General features: G+C 37.8%; 1 protein-coding gene across 6 annotated transcripts in view; it reads left to right on the top strand.

Annotated features, from left to right (window-relative positions):
- The window catches only part of relch (RAB11 binding and LisH domain, coiled-coil and HEAT repeat containing), a 316927-nt gene that overhangs the window by 210154 nt on the left and 80324 nt on the right, over window positions 1-26449 (top strand). For all 6 annotated transcript variants that reach the window (XM_039753342.1, XM_039753340.1, XM_039753339.1 and 3 more), the window contains 4 exons: window positions 4129-4269; window positions 8969-9133; window positions 10118-10265; window positions 17922-18078. In XM_039753342.1, coding sequence (XP_039609276.1) covers window positions 4129-4269; window positions 8969-9133; window positions 10118-10265; window positions 17922-18078 — 611 coding nt within the window. The remainder of the gene's footprint in view (window positions 1-4128; window positions 4270-8968; window positions 9134-10117; window positions 10266-17921; window positions 18079-26449) is intronic.

Here is a 26449-nt window from a genome sequence, read left to right as displayed (position 1 = left end):
TCTGCCCAGGGCCACCACGAGCCTAGAGCCGCCCCTGAGTACTGCCGCAATAAATGATTTCATCGACGGTCACGCACAATCACTGTGCCACCGTGTTCCCATGTTTAATAACGTGCTTTAACTCCTGTCATCATGAAAATAATATCACATATACATTTCAGTATTTTAGTTATTCAGAGAGCTGTAATATCATGAATGTAATGGATTCCATGTCCTGTCGGAGGAAGAGAAAGCTGGTTTAAGAAGCGCGTAGTGATTCACTCACACAGAGCACATAGAAGAACACATACAAAACAAAGCATTTAACGTGCTACTTTAATTACAATGTGATTTGAGAAACTGGTTAATTAAACGATTTTAAGATGAAGTTTATGATGTTTTACTGTAATGACAAAATAAACTACGTGATTAAAGTGGAAATTTCGAGATTGAAGTTGACATTTCGTGCTTTTTTCCCTACTATGTGCCTTTTTTTCTCTCTATACCCTAATAAGCTCCTATATGACACTCAGATGGTGGGCTTCGACTTGCTTTTTCATGGCAACTTTGATATCTGACAACTTCTTTTTTTTATTTCGGGCACTGTGCAACTTTGAACCTGAGCTTTCAAGTTTCTCTGACACGCTATGTCAGTAGATCAGCTTCCTTTTGGTGTTTATACCACTGTTTAAACCAACAAATAGTACGTTTTTCCTTTTCTCCACTTGGTTTTCGCTGAAATTCTCCCATTTCCCATTGTCTTTCCACAGAACACTGAGCTTGAGGGCTATTTATATTGATTTGCATTTTCAAAGAGGCTTAATTCTGGGAGGAGTTGGGGTGGGACAGCAGGTGCGTGCACGAGCATTACTTTTTACGCTGAATGGGATTTATGTAGCAGAAGAACGCGGAAGTTTGCGAACGTACAGATTTATGCAACTGGATTTTTCTGTGCGTAAGCACATTTTGGCTTTTGTGCTTGCGTCATGTTATAGTGTGAGTTCTACGCACAGCGTTATGCATAAGGCCCCATGTGTTTTCCAAACAAAACCGATTGTGTTGCCAGCTGTATAGTGATTCAGTACATTTCAGATTTATAATACATATATGTATTTTAAGAGGTGTGATAGACAAGTGTGTTAAAGATATATATGTGTGTACAGTAATCCCTCGCTATATCGCGCTTCGACTTTCGCGGCTTCACTCTATCGGATTTTAAATGTAAGCATATCTAAATATATATCACGGATTTTTCGCTGGTTCGCGGATTTCTGCAGACAATGGGTCTTTTCATTTATGGTACATGCTTCCTCAGTTTGTTTGCCCAGTTGATTTTATACAAGGGACGCTATTGGCGGATGGCTTAGAAGCTACCCAATCAGAGAATGTATTACATATTAACTAAAAATCCTCAATGCTATAAGATATGCTTCCCGTGCGGTGCTCGATTGTTTGCTTGTCTCTGCCTCTATTTCACCCTCTCTGACATTCTCTGCGCCTGACGGAGGGGGTGTGAGCAGAGGTGCTGTTTGCACAGAAGCTGTTTGCCTAGTGGTTACGAACGCATCTCTAAAAAATGCCGGCCGCTTTATCGCGGTTCTTCCCAAAACACACTTATTGATTTTTGATTGTTTGCTTTAATCTCGCCGCTCTCTCTCTCTCTCTCTCTCTCTCTCTCTCTGACGTTCTCTGCGCCTGACGGAGGAGATGTGAGCAGAGGGGCTGTTTGCACAGAGGCTGTTTGCTTAGAAGATACTGACGCTCCTCTAAAAAATGCCGCGGCAAACTTAAAAGCACACGTATTGATTTTTTGATTGTTTGCTTTTCTTTGCGAGCGATCTCTCTCTCTCTCTCTCTCTCTTTGAAATTCTCTGCTCCTGAAGAGAAGAAGATATATTTGCATTGTTTTAATTGTGAGAAAGAACTGTCATCTCTGTCTTGTCATGGAGCACAGTTTAAACTTTTGACTAAAGGGTGTTATTTCATGTCTAAAAGGCTCTAATAATGTTAACAGTGTGGGAGAGTTTCTAAGGGCTTAAAATATGTAAAAATAACCATACAAACATATGGTTTCTACTTCACGGAATTTCATCTATCGCGGGGGGTTCTGGAACGCAACCCCCGCGATCGAAGAGGGATTACTGTACTCCTTATTAAATGTTAATGTTTACTTTCTCTATTCACTAAGGAAAAAGAACATTGTATAACATTTTGCTTCCAGTTTCTTAGTGTACTGGGCACCAACTCATTGAGTCCAGTCTTGTTCACTCTTGTCTTCTATGTCTGTTATTTTGTAACTTCTATATTTTCATAAAAGCAAGTGCATCATAGCCCTTAAACACCTCAAGCTTAAAAAGAGGTGCAACTGAGCATGCTTGACCTCTCCTCTCTTTTTACTGAGATACAATCCATATTAATTTGTATCTCCTGTGCCAGAACATAATCTGTATGAAAGTCCATTGATACCTCTACTAATAATAAACTCATTATGGTCAGGTAATGTAGCAGTCAAGTTGTTCTGTTTTTATTTTTTTTTTTTTTTTTTTTTTTAAACACATAGTGTGTGTAAGGCTAGAGTACTGAGTGGATTTGTGGCAACAATCTTTTAATACACAAATGTGAAGGTTCTATGTAGGATGCAGCTCTGTGGTGTCACGCTGGTCTTGCAAAGCATCATGAGGCACTGGGAAAACAATGTTCGCCTAGACCAGGCGCACAGTGAATTTCTGCGAAAACAGTCAATGAATATAGCATATTCACAGTGAAAAACGCCTTTTTTCACCAATCAGCCCTGTTCATTATATATGATATTCACAACTCCTTAGAACTGTAAATTAGGTAGCATTTGATTTTTGAAGAGTTAATTTTGTTGTGGCTGTTTTATAAATTGCATTTTTTAAGAAGAATTTGTTACTGTCTATTGTAATGCATTAAAACATGCAGATGTGTAGGGAGGATATTTAACCTAACAATGCTAATTCTCACAGATAAAATCAGATAAACAAGATCTTATCACCTGGTCATATCTTTAATACTTTTTAGATCACCCTAAATAAAATACAGTAAGTAATACAATTAAATATATATCTATAAAGAGGTAGGAGCAACTGATTACATTTAAGCAGACAAATAAGGCTGATACAATTTGTAGAACTCTTACATTACCTTTAGTACGAATCACAGTGCTAATGGATCAGTTATGCCAAGCTCTGTGTCAAATGTAAAAAGGGATGCTTTTTGTTCAGGTCCTTCCCCAATATTATTTTTTTTATGCAAGCAGATAATGAGAAGTTCAAAACAAAGATTTTGAGCACAGTTCTTCAGTCTTACTAATAATTATTCATTAAAATTTACAGCACAAGTCACCCATACCTTTTTCATGTAAATTAATGCTATATTTCAGTCCATCTATCTTCAAACTATCTTAATCCCATTCAAGATTATATTGGGATTCAGTGTTTGCAACAGGGCTAAACTGCATTAGTTTAAGCAACAAATGATTTCTTTTTAACACTTGTTTAGTATATACAGTACTTTTCATATTTGACATTTTGAATTGATTATGGAAAGCAATCATTCAGGTGCAGAAAATCTGAGTATCTAATTTCAGCATGTGCTTAGTTTCTAGTTATCATGTTTTTTGTCTTTAATTCTTTACAAAAGAAGTTATGTTTCAGCTCGGTTGCTAATTAATGGTAGTATTCTGTATTTATTAGAGAGTGATTTTAGGAGCAATGTTTAATTCTTACATTTTATAAATCATTACACTAACGAGAGATTAGAAAAATCCAGTATGCAATGGAATACATAAAGAAATAAAGAAAATGTTTAACCTTTGTGTTACCAAGTTCAGGTTTTATATATTTATTGTGTTATAATCCATATTAGTTTTATATTGTGTGACACTACATTGTAAGTCTGGAACAGGCTGCTTAGTTTTAGTTGAACTTTTAATCTGTGTGACCCAGAATTCAGTTTTTTGAAAATGTTTAAAGTTCAAAGATATGGAATTAAATTTAAAAATAAATAAGTAAATACATATTTATAAACCACTTCCATCTATCTTGGTTACTTAGTGTAACATTCTCTAGCCTAATGTTTTTTAAGTCCCATTTACATTTTAATTTACAATACATTCTTTGTTTTCAGAAGGAAATTCGTAGTTCGCTGGTTCTCTCAATGCTTCAACAGATGTTGACAGAAGACAAGGCTGACATGGTCCGTGAAGCTGTGGTCAAAAGCCTAGGTATTATAATGGGATACATTGACGATACTGATAAATATGTTCAGGTATGTATCAGAAGGCAAAGTATGGTTTCAAGGCAATTATGGTGTGTAATGTTTATTTTCGTAGCATATTACAAATGCACTTTTGAATAAACAGTCTGAACAGTTTGTCTGAAAAAGTGTGCACCTGTGATTATTGTTTTGGTATACTGTAAATGCACAAATGCAATGACTAGCGACAAATGCTTAATGTGAGCACTAATTTCATTAGAAGGACTTGCTGATTTAAAGGGGTGCCTAGGTGATAATAGGTCTCCTAAGGAAAGGGAAATTTCCATAGAAGACCTCTATAAGAACAAGTAATGCAACTTGACAATACCAGAGTAATATGGTAAAGGTTATTAGAGTATGGGAGGTTGCTGAATGCTCTGAAATTGACAATACTAGACATTACCAGAATATAAATTTTGGTTCATTTTTCCAGGGTTAAAATTAATGCTAATGAGGTTAAAGTTATTTTCTTCCTGAGCTGTGTTGCTTATAATGGAAGACTGCCTTTTGTGTTTTTTAATCATTATTTTGCTTTTGGGAGTGCACAGTAAACCAGTACATATTCAATGTTTTTGGTTTTGTCCTTTTTCATTATTGTATGTATCATAGCAGAAAAACTGTATCTTAAAGTCTGCAAGTGAATTATTTTTACTTGCACCCTTGTAAATAAATTGTTCTATTGCTTTTGTACCATCTGTTTCTCAGTTTCTCACCCTGATACTATTTAGTCTCAAACTACATGATCCTTAGAGTGTAGCTTGGTGCCCTAATCCCACTACATACAGGGTAATCTTTCTGAAGCTAAACATATAATATGGTTGTCTCCAGATTTATATAAGTGAATTTTGACTAAAATTAGGAATAATCAGAAAGCTTACTGTTAGAGCTGTAAAGAGCAGTGGTGCTGTTCTTAACGTGGTCTAAAAGAGGGTGAGTTTCTGATTATGATCAACAGTCGCAAATTCTCTTTAACAACCCCATGAAACATGTACAGTTTTGTTAAGAATAATAGCAGTGTGTTTAAAAAAAGTGAATAAAGCTCAATCCTTATAATAGGTTTTATTTCCATACACGCTGTGGCCCACGAGGCTGGCACTGCCAGCTGAACCTGACACAGACACGCGTGGGACACAGGTTCTCGGCACAAGTTTTATTTATTTATTTTTTTTTACTTGTGGGAAATGCCTTCCCTGTTCCTCACAAGTATAACACAGTCCCGGCACAAGCACAGCACAAACAATGAATCCCTTCCTTTACTCTTTTTTCCTTCTCCTCCTTCACTCCTTGGGTCTAGCTTTGTTGCTCTGGCTCCCCCGAGCAGTGGCTGCTGGCTTTTTATAATGCGCCCAGGAGTGCTCCAGGTGCTTGATTACTCGTTTCCAGCAGCTGCTGCACCACACTCCAACTCCCATGGACTTTGCGGGGACTTCTTGCCGATAGTTTGGCTTAACATAGGCATTTTCTAATTGTAACGGTACTCACAGATAATTTTAGACCTATTAGATCTTCCTGGAGCTGATCATTGGCTGAGTGCCATTTTACCTATTCTTCGATCCATTCGAATGGGAGTTTTCCAGTTTTTTCCACGTCTTTCAGGTTGTGTTTGCCATTTTAAAGCATTTGCGATCATTTTAGCTGAGCAACCCATCATTTTCTGCACTTCTTTATATGTTTTTCCCTCTCCAGTCAACTTTTTCATCAAGGTAAGCTGTTCTTCTGAACAATGTCTGGAACGACCCATTTTACTCAGATTTTCAGAGAGAAATGCACTATAACCAGCATGTGTAACATTTACTGCATTCCTCCCTTAAATAAGGGCTGTAATTGATACCTGTTTTTTCACAGAATGAATGACTGACCTCACTAATTGAACTTCACACTATTGTTTTAAATCCTTTCAATGACTGATTCAGTTACACAGAATCAGCAGCATGCATGTCATGACTGTTGGTCTTCTCTTACTAAATCTATTAGTAAGTTATTTGCCATGTAGAAATATAATTTCTACCAAAAACAGTGATTGATTAGGTTAGTGATGTCGGACTGCTGTTATTTTGAACACAACTGTAAATGTGTGTCAAGTGTGCAGAGAGCGCATTGCTCTTGTTAAAAATAAATATAACCTGTTATAGGCAAAAACCTCTTAAATTCAGATTATACATTGACATTGAAAGACATCAGTTGATGAGTGATAAACATAAGCGATACATTGTTGCAGGTGCTGTTTATGCTCTCTGTTGTTCACCATTTCGACAACAGTATAGGAGTCAGTGTGAGTTTGAAATAATTGCTGGTTACTGTATGATTGTGAAATTTGGAACTGCAAAATATGCACTTGAAATAAACAGTGTCCCATCCCATCAAATGGACTGTCGTTAAGAAAACTGATAATGAAGAGCCACCTGAGATGCAGATTTCAGTAACCAAAATGCCTGAATCAACAGATCTGCCTAATGACAATAGTAAAGTGCAGACAAAGCTGCACAACCACCTACCTTCTGACTACACATCCAAACGAGTAAATAAAGTTGGAAATGCAAACATGCCATGCCAGCATATAGCCACAGCAGTTTAACATGTAATATATACCTAGACCACAATACTTACAGTATCTTTACTGTTGTTTTACTATAGTTCAAATGACAGAAATATACAGTAACAAGTGTAAGTGCTTATCAAACGTGTATAGCTGCAGTGGTCTATGTGTGTGCATCTATCTCCTCTGTCATTACAACATATAAATTTAATGATTAAGCTTCTTCAGTTACCTTGTGCTACTGATCTCCTGATTGGATAACAGCTGTTGTAGCTTTTTATTTCCTTTCAGCATTAAATGTTTCATTCATTTTTTTTTTTTTTGGCCATCTACCTGAACCCCAACAGTTTAGCTTAGTACATAGATTAAAGAAATCCGAGGTGGATGTTTTTGGAAGAAACCTTCTAAGTGTAGCCTTTGCAGTGCCAGATTTCACCACTATTTACTACATATTTTTAACTGGTTGTCCCCAGGCATGTATTCTTGTTTGAGAATCATGTCTGGCCCCACAAGATCACAACTAGTCACACCATTAGTTTGAATGCATATTTTACAGTTCATCCTTTTACAGATGTAGTTGCTATTATTTATTAACCTCACATTTGCAATATCGTTGTAAATGGGAGCAACAAGTAGCATGTACAGCCAGTAACAGTGCATCTCTCACTTTTACCACCTTTGAAACAGGCGTTCTTCGCACACACAGCATACATTTGTATGTTACAATAAGGTATGTTTAGGAGACCATTACTTTTTACTGTTTAAATCACCACCCGTACTCTGAGCGCCACCTTCACGAGGCATTGAACTGGTTTAGAAGTGTTACACTTCGTAACACTAACTGTTCCCAGTTAATTTTAAGCACAATTTACTCATGCTTGTCTCCAGATATATGGACCGCTAGGAAGACTGGGCAGTGCCATATTACTATTTAACACCCAAGTGTAAATACAACAGATGCCTAAATAACAAGAGGAAAGATACAGATAAGGGAAAACAAAAATGAGCTTGTTGAAAGTGGAATGTCTATTTGCATGCATTTAAGCACCAATTACTTGCTTTTTTATTTTAAAACTACAGTTCGAAGTTTAAAGGTTACCTTTTAGATTGATTATTTTTTAAATTAAGTCAAGTTTCCCAGTGCCATGATCTCAAGTTTGAAAACCTTTGGCTTAGATAGCAACCAGTCTCGATTAAACACTATTAATGATAAATAACACATTATACCTTTTGAAAAATGAATTGCTTGCGTTAACGCATATATTGTGACAGCCCTATAATTTTTTTTTCTTTTTCAAGAAATTTCTCAGAAATTCATCTGCACTATGACAGCCTGCTCCCAACAAAAAGAATATAGTCTAATCGCCAGCGTCTGTACAGTAGAGTTAAACTTTAGTCCTGAACCACAAAAAAACAGGATTTATGTCAGGATACAGACTTTACTCTGAATCATGATGGTGGCCGCATCATTCTTGTTGGAAATCTTGAGGGTGGAGTTTAAAATGCATGTTGCAAAATACAGGGAAATACTAGAGGAAAACATAATGCGGTTTATAAGAAACCTGCACCTTGGGAGTAGATTATTCTTCCAGGTAGACAAAGACCCCAAACATAAAGCCCAAGATACACAAGCATGGCTTAACAACAACAGTGTTACTGTTCTTTAAGTGGCCAAGTAAGAGTCTGAAACTCCGTCCAATTGATTTGATTCACTCATGATCCCCATGCAACCTGACAAAACTTTAAGCAGTTTTGCAAAGAAAAATGTGTGTCCAGATGTGCAAAGCTGATAAGAGTCCAATCCCCACAGGTTCAAGATGGAATTGCTGACCAAAGTTTATCTACTAAATAGTGGTTTAAGTTCTAATACAATCAATTATTTTGTGTTTCATATTTGTAATTAATTAATTAATTAGACCATTTTGCAGAGATCTGTTTTCACTTTGACATTAATGAGTCTATTTCTCTTGGCAGTATCCGAAAAGCTTAATTAAAATCTCCCATGATTAAATATTGTTTATGTGAAAATGTTCAAGGGAATACATACTTTTTATGGGCACTGTATATTCTCAAATGTGATCCAGGAATAGTGTGTTGTGTCCTGAATACATTAATTTTGTTCAGTCAAAATATGTTGATTTGTACTAATGTGCACCTCTTAAACTGTTTTACCAGGGTTTTGAGCTCATGATTTTAGCACTGGGAGATCCTTCCGAAAGAGTTATAAGTGCCGTGCACCAGGTCTTTATTCCTGCATTTGCAGCTTGGTCTACAGAGCTGAACAATTTGCAGTCTCACCTCATTCCCACTCTGCTTGACAGGATTGAGAAGCTGCTCAGGGTAGGTTCCATTTGTATGGCCTGCTTTACAGAAAAGTGCTTTGGAGCTTTTATTCTGAAGTAAAAGAAAGACGAAACACTTCTTGAGGGCTTGTTTTGACATACCTTTCTGATTATATATTTGGAGGTTCTGTATTCCCTGTGTTGGGTAAACTTTGTTTTAATTATAAACATGTGTGTAAGATTGCACTTACTCTGGTTCTTGAGAATAATTTGGCAAGAGTAATTCTAAAAGAAGCAGAAGGCTCTCAATATGAGTCAACTTCAGTAGCCAAATGAGATGATTAGGCCATCCAGTTAAAAAAAAAAATCTTAATAGGAGCTTGATGGTGCTGTTGGAAGGAAGGCATCACATTTAGCAATACTGGTAATTAATTAAAACAATCAACAACACCCCCCACATTAGCCAGTCCTTTTAGTTGACAAATGGTGCCAAGTTCTGTCCATCGGTGTAACTCATCCTTAAGTTATGGTCCATCAGTCAAATCTTGGTGTCCAGCTCGTGCCTCCGTGAGATGTCCATGCAATATTACATGGTCTGATGTCGATCATCTTATCAGGTAAGTTGCAAAATCTGCATTATTACAAGGAGAGGTGCCCTGCCATGGTGACAGAGACTTTTTAGCTGGTATTAAGAGTGTCTGGCCCTGGGTTTTAAGCCAGGACTTGCATTCTAGCCATATCAAAAGCGAATTATGTCCGTCTGTCTTACAATATATTACTACCAGAACCATTAAAATTCCTTGCTGATGTCTGTGATTGATGGCTATTTACATAGATTTATAATGACAAAATCCAGTGATAATTTTGGTGGTATTCTACTTCCCATTAAAGTGATCTGTAGGCTTGCTTATCCGAAAAGCAATGTTTTAAAAGGAAGATAAGTAACAGATTTAGTCTTTAGAAGTTCTTGATGGTCATTCTATTATTATTGCCCTGATTTTAGGAATAAAAAGTATATTTGATTTTATCTTTTTCATTCTAGGATGGTGAACATGGACTCGATGAACACAAGCTTCACATGTATCTTTCAGCTCTACAGTCACTTACCCCACCTCTGTTTGCAGTAGTATTGCAGAATGCTCCCTTCACAAGTAAAGCCAAACTCCATGGTGAAGTGCCACTTATTGAAGGTACAGTTATTTAATTTGCAGGAGTTGGTTGCAGCTCCAAAGTCTTACAGTGACCTGTTACAAGTCAACAGTCTCACAGAAACACAAATATATTCTTGTTCTCATTGAAGTGAAAACATTAATGTGACCCCAAAAAACAAAGTTTAAAATGATGCTTTAACCAAAACAATTCAGATGTACAGCTCTTTGCTGAAACTCCACAAATAATCTGTAGTTCAGTCTATTTATCTTTTATTGTACCTGCGATACTTGGTAACCTCCATCCATTATCCAATCCACTATATCCTAACTACAGGGTTTGCTGGAGCCAATCCCAGCCAACACAGGGTGCAAGGCAGGAAACAAACCCCAGGCAGGGTGCCAACCCACCGCAGATCTGGTAACCTAATTAAGAAAATATTTATATAGGAATTTATTCATTCATTCGTTCATTCATTCTTTGTCAGTGCTTGCTTGTGAGGAACTTGGGCCTGTCCTGACAAAATTAAGTTGAAGGCAGGACCCAACTTTGGACAGGCCACCAGCTTGTTGCAGAGTGCACTCACCTGCACACTTGCACTCACTGACAGAGGATCAGTTTAATGTTGTAAATCAACCTCAATTGCATACCTTTGGAATGTGAGAGGAACCCCATGTTCTCAGAAAAAACAATACAGATACAAGAAGATTGCACAAACTCCACACTGTAAAAACAGTGGAATTTAAAACTCATATTCTAGAAGTGTGAGTTGGCAATGCTGCTGCACTGTGCCAACCTACACAAGAATCCATAATCTATTAAAAATGCTCTTAAAAGAGGGTCTGTTTGCAACATGTCTAAAGTACTATAATTGGCACAGAGGCAGATTGAATTGCATTCTGCAGCTTGATCAGAGGTCTTAAGCACCAGAGTTTGTATTTGTCATGAAGAACACAAAAATAATGAATAAAATATCCTGTGAACTGAAGCAAAATTTAAGTAGTATGATTTTTTTTATATTCTTTGAAAATGGCTCATGTAGAAACATTACAATCATTACAATGCAATTTGTTTCTGGTAAGAACGAATATGTTATGTTCTTCTGTATAGCTTAATAAAGGGTTAAAAGCCAGTGGAATGTAATTAGCGCTATTTCCAAATATAGTAATTTTGTGGTTCTTTAGTTTTTAACTCTTACTTTTTCATACTTTCTATATTTTAATCAAAGCTGAAAACCCACCTTTTAATGCCAGAATAACAGTTTTTTGAAAGAAAAAATTAAGTGACTTAAATGGAGTATACTATAATTTGCCGTGCTGATGTATCTCATTTTTTATTTTAATATCTCCAATTCCACAATTCACTATGCTGTTTTTTTAATGTTGGGTCCTTTCTAGTATCTGTGTACTCCATTCTTTTTTGGAGTATGTTTGTTTATTGTTTCTACTTGTATGTTTATTTTATATTTGTATTCCTGCATACATTCTCACACACAGTTAATTTAATTCAGTGCCGCAGAGTCCTTCTGATTACCTATGCTATTAACCTGACAATTTTCTGTTGCATAGCTCTAGAAATATGGGCATAGACTGCATATGAAAAACAACTTAGTTTGTGATTTGAACCATGCTTTATTTTATATTTAATATTGTGGTCTTACTTGCACTGTAAATTACTTTGTAATTATAAAAACAGTTAAAAAGTGTTATATACACTGTGAAGTTGGTTGTTCCTCAAAGCATTGCACAAGTTTCCTAGAAAACCAGCACTAGAGATCATTAAAGCCATTGCTGCAAATAATTAGGTCTATGTGTTGATTGAATTTGTAATCATCACAATCCGGGTGTGCTTTAGGCAAGCCCTAAAGTGATGTTAGCCAAAGGTATTTTATTTTCGTAAAACAGTAGGCCAAAATATCCACTTATCGTTAGGTAGTGGAGCATGGCAAAAGAATTACTTTGATAAGCACAAATAATAGAAGGTGTTTGTTTTGCTAGTTATCAAGTACAGTGTTTATTATTGACTTTTTTCTGTGCTTTTTGAAAAATTCTTTTAGAATAAATGTCCCCTTTTGTTTATGTGTTTGTCATTAACTGAGGCCAAGCAGTGCACATTCTTACCATTGGCAGAAAGTTCTTACAAAAGCAATGCTCTTTTTAAGTAGTATTTTGGTTAATTGAGACTGATAAAATAATGGTGCTGGGGAGTATATTAAATACTAGGTTCCTGTCAGTGAAACAATGCATAGCCTTAGTTTGTGTGTCATTTGCTTCTTGTTTTAATCATTGTAAGTAATATTTTCCTTCATTTTTTCCCTGTGTCATTTCATTCACTACCATAGAGCTCATGTGGTGGTGTGTCACATCCAATGCAGCCAGTCAGGAAATCCTCTTTAAGTTAATTTTGTTAATATTAATATATACCAGACAGCTGTGGGTTTGACAGGAAAGAAGAGAAGTATTAGTTGTTTCTGCTGCACTCTTTAGTGGGAAGTGAATCTGAGTAGTGATGAAACACTTAAAATTGCAAATGTGCGATATGTTTAATTCCAGAGAAGCATTAGACTATTATATAAGCATTTTCAATGAAGATCGACTGAAAATAGCTTTTATTATTAATGTTTTATTGTAAGTCCTGGGTATGACATTCAGCTGCATCCACCCTACAAATGGTCCTCCAACTTGCAGGGAAAATTTGAGGGTTGGTGGCAGGATTGGCACTCCAACTACCATAAAAACTTTAAGCAGTTCTGAAATGACACACAGGACACTTTTCTGCTGTCTGCGGGGGTAGCTCTGCTGTAGCCACCCATTGGAATGCTGCTTGCATTATGAAGGGGACGGGGAAAAGCTCTCATCACTGGAAGAGCCAAACCAACGGAGAGCCAATGGGGATCAGAACTGGTGCGGTGCTGAGGTGTCACCCACTGCATTAAATGTCTTGTCTACTTGGCATGATCATCATCTTCCTCTGCCGTTGGAGGAGCTTTGTAAACTCCTCTCTGAAGTGCGTAGACCTGGGACTGGCCAGATCTCTGTACTGTGGGTACACCTTCTATTGGTCTGGTCACTCTAATGGCTGTCATACTCCGGGAGTAACTGTTGGCAGATCAGCTCCTTCTGATGGTGTCCTATGTCACTCCTTTCAACGAATGTGTTATGAGACTCAGATTAAGGCACTCTCCGGGTGCCTCTATACTCTGACAGCAGTAAGTGATGTCTTAATAAGGGAGACATTTTATTTGCAGCTTTACTCAGTGGTTGATGGGTGCCTGCGAGGTTACACTCCTCTTGTTATGAGTGATTTCATTGTGACTGCTAGCACTGACAAGGCTGGCTATGAGGATTGTGTCTGTCCCCATGGGTCTGGTGACCGTGGTGAATGTGGCTCCATGTTCCTTGACTTTGCAAAAGGTCAGGGGCTGCTGATTGCTGGATCCTGGTTCCAGTACCCTGAGCCGCATTGTTGGACTTGGTACTCCAATACTGGTAGCGTTGTGAAGGAGATCAATCACATCCTCATGGGCAGATGCTGGAGGGTCTACAGAAGTGCCCAGTTTGTGAATTCTGACCACAAACTCGCTGTTCCAGCTCAGATCCAGCTTAGGTCCAGTAGGCTACCAGATACTAGGAGAATGAGGCTGAACCTCACCAAACTCCAAAATCAGGCTGTTTCTAACTAGTTTGCCCGCAGTTTGTATGAGGAACTTACGGACTTGGGTGTGATCCTAATGCGATGTAAGAGACTCTCCATGATGAAACCCTGAAGGTTGTTAAGGGTTGTGTTGGTGTTTCCAGTGTATCCCAGAAGGAGATGTTTCATTTTGCAGGGCACCCTGGATATCATCGGGAGGAGTTGCAGCGCATTGCTTGATGGCAACTCCAGTTTGTACATGGAAATGAGAAGGGCGGCTGTGAGGGCTCTGAGGGCAGATAAAGAGGTGTTTGTTAGAGGAATCTGTGAACAAGTGAGACACCATCTATTCTCTAGTGACCCACGTCCTGCTTACAGAGGAATCGAAGCATTATGCACATCTGAATCAGTTCCTCTGAGAATTGGAGTCGGGTGGGTGATGGAACAGGCCTTACAGAGCACGCTGTAATTGTGAAATGTTGGGTTGGCTACTTTGAGCAGCTGTTTTAAAGCTGATCATTTAGCTAGGACATTAGACATGTCTGGGTCCATAGTTCTTGAGGCTGATCCTACAATTAGCTGTGAACCACCCAGTCTTAATGAGATTGCACAGGTGCAGAACCAGCTGAGGATAGGGGTGAACTTCTCCAGAACAGTGGTAATGCTGTCCTCCTTGCATTGCAAGCAATTTTTGCTTTCATTTGGGAGACGGGTGTCATCCCATCTGACTGGAAAATGGAATTTGTTGTCCCTATTTGAAAAGGGAAAGGTGATCACTTGGATCGTGGCAGCTACAGGGGGAAAACACTGCTCTCAGTGCCAGATAAGGTCCTTAAAGGGTCATTCTCAATAGGATCTGTGATCACTTGCTCACCTATCAGTGACTGGAGCAGTCTGGTTTTATGCCTAAGAAGTCTACCATTGACCACATCCTGGCACTGAGGGTTCTCATGGCGCTCAAAAGTGAATATTGACAGATTCTTTGCAGCCTTTGTTGATATTTGTAAAGCGTTTGACTCAGTTGATCAAGATACCCTGTGGGACATCCTGAGAATTTACAAGATTGCTCCAAGGTTGCTGGATATCATGGCTGGCCTATACATTGGTACTGTGAGTGCTGTGTAGAGTTGAGGTAGAACCTCTGCATTTTTCCCAGTTGATTCTGGGGTTCATCAGGGGTGTGTTCTTGCTCATACTCTGTACAATGCTTGCAAGGACTGGGTGTTGGGCAGGGTTGTGGGGTTTAGCGGCTGAGGAGCATCTGGATGAAGAAAGATTCGCTGATCTTGACTTTGCCGACAATGCTGTGATCTTTATGGAGTCAATGGAGAATTTGATCTGGGCTCTCAAAAGACTGAGCAAGGAGTCAGAGTGTCCCTGATAAAAAACAAGAACCAGGCCTTTAATTTTAGCCATCAGCATTGTGTCTGTCTGCTTAGAGAGTGTTGACCTCATCAAGAAGTTTACTTACTTTGGCAGCGACATTCATGTCTCTGGTGACTCTTCTTATAAAGTCAGTAAACGGATTGGGAGAGCATGAGGGGTCATGAGGTCACTGGAAAGGGCACTCCCAATATTTTTTCAGGTCAAAGTCTTTAGAGCCCTGGTGCTTCCTGTGTTGCTATATGGCCGCGAGACATGGACACTGTCCAGTGATCTGAGAAGAAGGCTGGACTCCTTTGGTACTGTGTCTCTTCGGAGAATCCTTGGGTACCACTGGTTTGACTTTGTGTCAATCGAACGGTTACTCATGGAGTCCTGAATGAGGCACATTACCTGTGTTGTGAGGGAGCGGCAGTTACGGTACTACGGCCTTGTGGCACGATTCCCTGAGGGTGATCCAGTTTGCAGGAACCTCATTTTTGAGGACCTGAGCGGCTGGACCAGGCCAAGGAGAGACACCCATGTAACACCCGGCTGTGGTAGATAGATGGTCATTTCCGCGGGGTGGGACTGGACCACGTGTCTGCCTGGGGGATTGCCAACCAAGATGCCAAGCTGTTTCATCGTGTGGTCAGTGCAGTAACGTGCTGTACCAATGCATGCTCGCCAACCTGATCTGACTGACCTGTTAAATTGTAATATGTGATTTAATTTTTGCTGTCTGAGTAGAGCTGGTTTTCGCTCCTAATCTAAAGAGATGTTTAATATTCATACTAATATTTATAAGAGTGCACTTCAAGTGCACTTGCATCAATTGCTACTCTACATATCATTAAGCAAGTACATCTTGAATATCTGTAAGGGAAGAGTATATAAATATAATCCTTGTCTTGTATAGGGTATTGCTTTGGAGAGTCAGAGGAAAAGTACATGAGAAGGCAATATGTTAACTGGACTGTCAACCATATAATTCTTAGCTTTTAAATATATTGATAACAGTACAAGTAAACTGATATAAAGAAACTAAAATCAACACAAATCACAACTGTGGCTGGACTACCAGCCCGTCACACGGTATCACATCAAGACAATTCTTAGTTGCATGTTAATGTAACATGCATTTTTCTGTGTTATGGAAGGAAAGCTGGAGTTCCTGAAGGAAATTCCAGGTAGTAGTGTTATTTATAGAAAATAAAACCAAAAAAAAATAATTATGGAACAATAAAGTAAAATTTTGATCCCAAGCAGTGTTTATTCTAGCAATATTGCCACAAAGTAGCTTTAGTGGTATGCTTATTAAAATACAGGGTGGACCAGATCTAATTATGCAGATCTAGATTGTCTGGATGACTTTGATTTATGCGGGGACGATTCCAGTTTGGCGCGAAGATGATTCTACATGTCGTCAGTTCACACACTTCTCGATGGTCTAGGATTTTTCGGGTGGTTTTCTATGTAATAAACAATAAGTTGTAGCGTAATGAAAATTGCATAATTAGATCTGGACCACCCTATATATGAAATTAAAACCTTGCTTACATTCTCTTAAATGTTTTATTGAAACAACATGTAAATAATTAAGTTAAAATTGAAAATTATAGGTAATACAGAAACATAAGCTTCTGCTAATGTTCCCATCCCTGAACTTTAAAATTGTACTTAAATTTAGGCTTACTATGCTGCTAAAGAAGTGTGTTATGACATGTGGTTTGTGTGTATATGACAGTGAATTCACTTTCACTTTTTTTTTTAGCTTCATTAAAAATTTACCAGGGTATCAAGATAACACTAAAAATATTACCTAGTTGTAATTTGAAGCACAAGCTTTTTGTTGGCTAATCAAATGAGCAATTCACAGTGCTTTCAGCCAAGAGGTGGATTCCTGTTGACACTTATTAAGATTATGTGCCATTTATAGAAGTGCTGTTAAAGAAGTTTGGAGAGATGTGTGTGAGTGTATCCTGGGATGTGCCCAGTGCTGCTGTTTTGGCCATTGGCTCCCCACAACCCATGAATGGATGACATTTTTAAATAATTGAAAGGATATCTGATAATGAAAGAACTGATTAATATCGAATAGTATTTTGAAACACAGGTTAGTATGCTTTATTATAGGAATAAAGTAGCATTCCAGACTGGAAGATGATAGTAAAATATGTATCTGTAAAGAGAGAGGTGTTCAATGACATGAGATTTAATTATATGCAAGAGATAAGGTTGTAGTTTGTTGGGGTATGGAGAGTTTTTAAAAGGTCTGATTCCAAAAAAGGATAACTTGAGAGTTATCTTGTTTGAAAACATTTTGGCAATCTGTTTGCACAGGCATTTTGACGTAGTACTATAGGCACCTTTTTCATTTGTTGGTAGAAGCATAGAGGAAAATAGGTTATTTTCCTTATTTCAAAGAATAAAAACATTTCAAGTAAGTGAGAGTTAATTTACGGTTCTAGGAGATGCTTTGTATTTTGTGTATATATTATATGTTGGGGGGCCAGAAGCTCACAATATGATGAATAATTAGAAATGTCCAGATTAAGTAGGATCCAGTAAAAACTTGTAATTAGAATGGCTGATCTGATATCTAACGTGACAGTTTTTGGTTTAATCATTTTATTGTGAATAACTCTGATTCAAGTTTTTTTAAAAGCCCATGTAAAAATGCTGTATATATTTCTTTTCAGTGACCAGGTTTCCACGACCTGCTTCACCTCTGCAAGATGTAGCTGTGATTATTGGAAGCCGTGAGCAGTTAGCAGTGCTTCTTCAACTCTATGATTATCAGTTGGAGCATGAAGGAACCACAGGCTGGGAGAGCCTCCTATGGGTTGTCAACCAGTTGTGAGTAGAGCATATCTCCAAAAGAATACATTCTGCTTTTTTATGTAAAGGCCTTTTAACTGGAATGTAACATTTTCAAACTTGCATAATCCAATTCAAGCTTATGGGGGGCCAGAGGCTTTAATATCACCATACTGAGTGCAAGGTGGGGAATAACCCAAAACAAGGTGACAGTCTGCAAAAGGATACAAACATACTCTCATCGATGCTTACTCACTTTAGGGTCATTTTTGAAATTGCATTTACATCTTTTAGGGTTGTACAAGAAAATCGGACTGACTACCCCTTGAAAAAACACATGCAGATATGGTGCAAACATTCAAACTCCACTTAGCCAACAGTCTGATATTTGAAGAGAACAATTAGTAATTTGGACATTTTCTACAACAGAAAATACCTTTATTTATTTTTTAATTTTATTTGATTGATCAAATTGCAAGCACGACTTAAAATGCAGTGTATTAAATAAAAAAAGTTAAGTCAGTTTTATTTCAGTTTAAGTAAAAGTGTTTATAAACCCATCGTTTTTGTTTGCTCTTTATTTTTTATTGTTTCTCTAGATCTGAAAGTCTAAATGCATAAATTAAACAACAACCAAACTGTCATTTTAAACTCTTTTTTTTCCTTACTGAGGCTTAGTTTATAACTATTTTGGGATGGCTGATGTTATATCAAAACAGTTACTAGAGTCTCTTGTTAAACCCGGGTTTATACTTCACACAACATGTGTGCCTGCGAATGCTACCACTATGCAAACAGTGTACTGTTTATACTTGCTTGTGTACTTTGTGTAAATCTGGAGGATTCCACCGGGTGGCAGTGTGAGATATCATCACGGTGAATAAGCAATGTTCGGCTTTGCTGTGTTGTGAATTGCCTGAAACATCCATTAAATTCTCAGGACACCTTGCCACAGTATCTCTGAAAAGGATGGATGTTTAATGATTACATCCATCAATCTAGGGACGTTCCCAGTCTAGCAAGAATCGGGCGCAAGGTAGTAAAGAACCCTGGCTGGAGTATCAGCTCATTGCAAGGCAAATACAAGCAGGCCTATACACTAGCATCATTTTAGCATCACCAAATCCCCAAACATGCATGTCCTTGGAATGAAACTGGAGCACACTGTGGAAACCCACCAGGAAAACATACAAACTTTGGACAGGGAAGACCAGGGCCATGACTCCCTACAGTGAGGCGGCAGTAGCGCTACCGTTCTGCCACTGTTTCGCCCCCACATGTGTAATTATTAACATTATTTATTATTTAAACAAAGTTAAAGATTTATCTGTGAAATGTAACATACATGCTTTAACACATTTCATCATGAAAGTGGTATCAAGTATAAGTCTAAGGATTCTAAATGTGCAGAAACCTGGAATATCATAAATTTAATGAGTTTTTTGTGGCAATTGCTGCCTGCTCCTGTCAGCGCAGAAGGAAGCCCTAGAAGCACATAGCGATTAGCAACTGGATCAGTTTTAAGATGTTTACAACAATATACTAAAATTACAAAATAAACTACGAGGTTAAAGTGGAAATTTCGCAAATAATCATGATTTCTACTCTAATCACAAAATAGACCTTTTCACTCTGTCCTTCATTTTTTTTCTCTGTGTCTCAAATACACTTCCGTACATTCTGATGCTGTTTTGAAAGTGCAAAAAAAAGACAGCACAGAAGATGGTATATGAGAACTTTAAAATGTATTGCATCATTACATTAGGGAATTTGCAGCGCTTGAAAAGAAAAGCACCACGAATGCATTTGTATGTCAGCATTTTGTTTCACCACATTAAACCATTCCTTAAACATTGAAGCTTGCACATTGATCATGTAGGATCAGCAAAGCAGCTTGCTGTTAAGTGCTCATAGTAAACAGAGACTCTGACGTCACATTTCAACTTGAACACACTGCCAAACCCGATTTTTTGCTGGTACTGCAGCTGTCGCACATGTTGTGTTAATTTCTGAGGACGTGCTCAGAAGACACATCAAATGAATGCGTGCATGTACGCATTCTGAACGTGAAGTATAAGCTGGCCCTTAAACTTCACATCAGTCAAGATCTACTTATTATTATATTTGAAAAGTCATGTAAACAGCAATTATACAAATAAGAGAACAACTTTGCCAAGTAATGAATACTGTTTTAGAATGAATCTTGTACTTCAGTAGTTCAAAAATTTCCTGAGTAAAACGTCCACAATGTGTCATCTTGCGTGTAATGTTTCCACACAACTTGGAACACAAAGTACAAAGCCAGCATCAAAAGTGTGGCAAGTGCCTAACAGCAGCAAATCTATCATTACACGAAGTACACAGGCAGCACTAGTTTGATGTTGAAACAAAAAGAAAATTGTGGACAGAACAAGCTGTGTGTACAGAACTACAGCACGGAAGAGCACAGCACACATCAAATTAAGGCTGGCAGTGTGTACTGTCAGTTTCAAAGTGTTTGAAAACATAACAAAAAAGGTCTTATTCAAAGGCAAAATCTGACCTTCAGTTTTAAAAGAGTGGTTGTTTGCTTTACCCACACTAAGACACAATATGCAAAGACCTTTTTGCATTTCACTTCCACAGTCAACCATTTCGCAGAATTTGAATGATTGGCTTGATATTTCCCTGAACAACCTAGTTTTTTTTTTTATTCCATATTTTTACTTTGAGCAGTGTTTCTTTTTTTTAACATTTTATTGATTTTATTAAAATCAAATAACATTTCATACAAACAAGTCAAGTTAAACAAAACTAGATTTCTCAACCCCCACCCATGAGAAAAAGAGAGCTAGGCCAACAGAGTAAAACTTGAAACTAGTAAAATTAAGTAAACAGATAAATTAATAAATGAGTAAAAATAAATAGAATATAAAAGAGTGGAGAGAATCTGCATCCTCAATTTAAATGTTTATTCCAGAATGTTGTTGATTAGATCCTGCCAGGTTTTGAAAATGTTTTGTACAGATCCTCCAAGTGAGAATTTTTTCCAATTTCAGATAATATATAACATCAGTTACCCACTGATTTAAAATAGGTGAGTTAGGATTCTTCCAGTAGAGCAAGATAAGTCTATGTGCCAATAGTTAAGTAAAAGCAATTGCAGTTTGTTTGTCCTTCTCCACTTTAAGGCTATCTGGAAGTACAGCAAACACAGCTCTTAATGGACTAGGAGGGATTATAACACCAAGACTGTCTGAAAGGCATTTAAAGATTTTGATCCAAAATTATGTTAATTTGGTGCACGCCCAAAACATATGGCCCAGTGAGGCTGGATCTTGATTGCAATGTTCGCAGGTTGGATCTTGCTCTAGAAACGTTTTGGACAATTTTAAACAAGACAGATGTGCTTGATATATATAATTTTAAGTTGAATTATTGTATGCTTTATGCGTATGAAGCTTGAGTGAATTCTGTGCATTGCTACCTTCCACTCCTTTTCCAAGATGTTGAGTGAGAGATACTTTTCCCACTGTACTCTTGGATCTTTCAAAGGGGAGGTACTGTAAAATAGTTTTGTATATTACTGAAATGCTGTCCTTAAGACAGATCAATATTTTTTCCAGAATAGAGGTAGGTGGGAATTGACGAAAATTGGGAAGGTTTTGTTTAGCAGAGTTTCTAATTTGAAGGCAGTGAAAGAAATGTGTTGCTGGAAAGTTAAATTTAGACTGTAGTTGTTTTCAGGATGCAAAAACGTTGCCTTTGTACAGATTTCTAAGTGATTTAATCCCTAATGTTTTCCATACTTTAAGAACTGTGTACATTTGAGTGGATGGAAGATGGTTGTTCATGCAGAGGTGCCACAGATAAACGCTTCTCTATCTTAAAATACTTCCCACATTGGTTCCATATTCTAAATGAGTGAAGCACAATTGGGTTGTTCATATATTGCCGATGACTCGTACTTATTGGGGTACAAAGCAAAGAATATAAAGAAGTACTGCAGGATTTTATTTCTATTGCGGACCAAGCCTGTGTCTGTTCATCTACAGTCATATGACAAAGTTTGAGAAACCCCTCTCAGCCTGCATAATAATTTACTCTACTTTCAACAAAAAAGATAACAGTGGTACGTCTTTCATTTCCTAGGAACATCTGAGTACTGGGGTGTTTCCCCGAACAAAGATTTTCAGTGAAGCAGTATGTACTTGTATGAAATTAAATCAAATGTGAAAAACTAGCTGTGCAAAAATTTGGGTACCCTTGTAATTTTGCTGATGCACGTAACTGCTCAATACTGATTACTTGCAACACCAAATTGATTGGAGTAGCTTGTTAAGCCTTGAACTTCATAGATGGGTGTGTCCAATCATGAGAAAAGGTATTTATGGTGGTCTATTGCAAGTTGTGCTTCCCTTGGACTTATCTCTGAAGAGTGACAGCATGGGATCCTCAAAGCAACTCTCAGAAGATCTGAAAACAAAGATTGTTCAGTATCATGGTTTAGGGGAAGGCTACAAACAGCTATCTCAGAGGTTTAAACTGTCAGTCTCAACTGTAAGGAATGTAATCAGGAAATGGAACGCCACAGGCACAGTTGCTGTTAAACCCAGTTCTGACAGGCCAAGAAAAATACAGGAGCGGCCTATGCACAAGATTGTGAGAATGGTTACAGACAGATCACCTCCAAAGACCTGCAAGCACATCTTGCTGCAGGTGGTGTATCTGTACATCGTTCTACAGTTGAGTGCAATTTGCACAAAGAACATTTGTATGGCAGGGTGATGAGAAAGAAGCCCTTTCTGCACTCACACCACAAACAGAGTCACTTGTTGTATGCAAATGCTCATTTAGACAAGCTGGATTCATTTTAGAACAAAGTGCTTTCGACTGATGAGACAAACATTGAGTTATTTGGTCATAACAAAAAGCGCTTTGCATCACAGAAGAAAAACACAGCATTCCAAGAAAAACACCTGCTACCTATTGTCAAATATGGTGGGGGTTCCATCATGCTGTGTGGCTAGTTCAGGGACTGTGGCCCTTGTTAAAGTCGACGGATAGATGAATAATGTTCAAGCATCATTCACAAAGTTGAAGTTACACAGGGGTTGGATATTCCATTCCAACAAGACAATGACCCAAAACACAGTTCGAAATCTACAAAGACATTAATGCAGAGGGAGAAGTACAATGTTCTAGAATGGCCGTCACAGTCCCCTGATTTGAATATCGGCGAAAATCTATGGGATGCTTTGAAGCAGGCTGTCCATGCTCGGCAGCCATCAAATTTAACTGAATTGGACAGATTTTGTATGGAAGAATGGTTAAAAATTCATCCATCCAGAATCCAGACACTCATCAAAGGCTATAGGAGGTGTCTAGAGGCTGTTACATTTGCAAAAGGAGACTCAACTAAGTATTGATGTAATATCTCTGTTGAGGTGCCCAAATTTATGCACCTGTCTAATTTTGTTATGATACATATTGCATATTTTCTGTTAATCCAATAAACTTAATGTCACTGCTGAAATACTACTGTTTCCATAAGGCGTGTCATATATTAAAAGGAAGAAGTTTCTACTTTGAAAGTTCAGCCAATGATGAACAAAAATCCAAAGAATTAGGAGGGGTTCCCAAACTTTTTCATATGACTGTACATGTTGCTGTCAATGAATTACAAACCCAAGCTCAAATGTCCATTGACAAAAAGTTGGTATGCATTCTTGGATGATGCAGAGGTAAGAACTGCTGCCTTATAATCAAAAGGTTCTGTGTTTAAATCTAGGCGCTCTGCATTTTGAGTAGTGAGCTGCTAAAAGGAAGTTGCTACTTTGAAAGTTCAGCCAATGATAAACAAAAATCCAAAGAATTAAGTGGGGTTCCCAAACTTTTTCATATGACTTTATTTGTGTCGATGTCCAGGTTTTTGTAGATTATATTTTTGCTACCCAGTAATAAAATTGAAAGGTAGAACCATGCCACCTTCCGCCTTAGGTCTCTGTAGGGTCGCCCTTTGGATACATGGATGTTTTGAATTACAAATGAATGAGGTTATGAGTGAATCTAATTTCTTAAATGTTTAAAATGATTTGTTAATGTATATTGTATATAAAAAAAATAGAAAAAGAAGCTTAGGAAGGATATTCATATTGACAATGTTATTTCTTCCATCTAAAGTGAGGTGTAGGATAGACCATCTATGCAAGTCTTGCTTAATTTTTTTCCATGGAGACAGCAAACTTTTGTTTAAAAAGAGCTTTACATTTACTTGTGATGTTTACTTCTAGATATTTAAACTGTTCTGCAATGATAAAAGGGTTAGGGCTTTCCTCTCTAGAGCATATCTCCACCTCACCAGGGTCTCCTCAACCTTCACCCTAGTGACACTACAGATCACAATATTATCAGTAAACATAATAGACCTCAAGGACTCATGTCTAATCTCATTTGTCAACCTCTCCATCACCACTGTAAATGAGAAAGGTGTCAGAGCTGATCCTTGACGTAATCCCACCCCCACTTAACACTAGAATTACCAGAGCCTACGAAAAAACTTGTAAATCCGTCCCACCTTAAATCTCTTCTTAAATCCCTTCACACCTCTCCACCAGCGTCCTTTGTCTTCTAGATGTGCTGATAAACAGAAGCTAGAAGCAGCCGGCTATTCCATCCCCCCACCATTTTGGAACGTGCACGAACTTCTCTCAGCCCATGCCTTCATTGAGTATCTGGGAGTGAAGTGGTGTTTTAGAGTAGAAATAATAGATCGTTATTTGGAACACACGCATTTCATGTCTGTTCCGTTTCTACAGTAATCTGTGTAAACACATTGTTAAAACAAAAACGTTTTTTATATTCTAGTAGTAGATGACAAAATATAGGCATAAACTATATAATGTATGAAGCCTGAAGTCCAAATATCAAAGAAATATTTTCACAAAAGGTACAAACATAAGACAACAATTGCGCTTTTATTCAAAAATATAACTGCAGAAAAAAAAGCCGCCTTAACATGTGACATTGACACCTTCTAATTACGACCGCATCTGTGGCGCAATACATTTGGCTACTGACTGGGAATCAAAAGGTCGCAAGTTCGATTCTGCAGTATTCCGTTTTGAGAAGTAAACTGCTCTTAGTCTTACTATTTTAGAATAAAAGCATACATTTGATTCCAGTCTGTAACAGCCGGTGTAATTTATGATCCTTATAAAGGTTAGCTTTTTTTTTTAATTCACTTTTCATTCTCTCAGTTGCGTTCTCTCAGAAGTTCGTGCACGTTCTAAATTGGTGAGGGGATGGAATAGCTGTCTGCTTCCAGATTCTCTTTATCAGCACATTTAGAAGACAAAGGACACTGGCGGAGAGGTGTGAAGGGATTTAAGAAGCGATTTAAGGTGGGAGGGATTTACGAATTTTTTCGTAGACTCTGGTAATTCTAGTGTTAAATGCATCTGTCAATCCTACAGCAGACCTCACCACTGTCACAATTCCCTCGTACATATGCTGTACAGCTCTTAAATCTTTCTCTGATACTCCTGACTACCTCATACAATACCCCAACTTCTCTCTAGGCACCCTGTCATATGCTTTCTCCAACAACAACATGTATTTGTATAGCACATTTTCATACAAGTGATGTAGCTCACAGTGCTTTACATGATGAAGAAAGAGGAAAAAAAGACAAAATAAATAAAAAAAATAAAATTAGGGAACACTAATTAACATAGAATAAAAGTAAGGTCTGATGGCCAGGGAGGACAGAAGAAGTTTAAAAAAAAAAAAAACCTAAGACGGCTAGAGCAAAAAAAAAATATCTGCAGGGGATCCGAGGCCACGAGACCGCCCAACCCCTTCTAGGCATTTTGCCAAACATAAATGACCTCAATCAGTCCTCATTGTATTCATGGTTCACATGGAAGAACTTGATGATGATGTCCATGTGGACTTCTGGCCTTTAATCCATCAATGTAGGGACATCACGGTGCTTTGATCAGGTGGTGGTGGCGCAGACGTACAGGAAACTGGAAAAAGAACAGAAGAGAAAGTAGGGGTTAGTGCAGATTTCGGAGCCACCATGAATGATAATACAAGTACACCTTTGAAATTTGGAGAGGTTACGTTTCTAGAGCACCCGCAAATTGTGAAAAACCTTGAATTATGGATGTGGTTTAAAAAAAAATGCTTATTTTTATAGTTTAAACCCTAAATATGCCCTCAGAACACTTTAATTTCATTTCAACCTCGGCTTAATACATTACATAAAAAAAATAATTTACAGGTAAACCCGTATACTATATAGTACTGTATTGATATGTCACCCACAATGCTAGAGTGTAAAATACTGATGTTATCGCTATATGTACTGTAATTCATGCAAGCGCGTTTTCATTGCCAGAAGCCTTAGAAGGTGCAGGGCATTTCA

Source organism: Polypterus senegalus, chromosome 5 (genome assembly GCF_016835505.1).
Source record: "Polypterus senegalus isolate Bchr_013 chromosome 5, ASM1683550v1, whole genome shotgun sequence".
Lineage (NCBI taxonomy): Eukaryota > Metazoa > Chordata > Cladistia > Polypteriformes > Polypteridae > Polypterus > Polypterus senegalus.
Note: the sequence above shows the minus strand (reverse complement) of the source record. Positions and strands in the feature narration are given on the sequence as shown.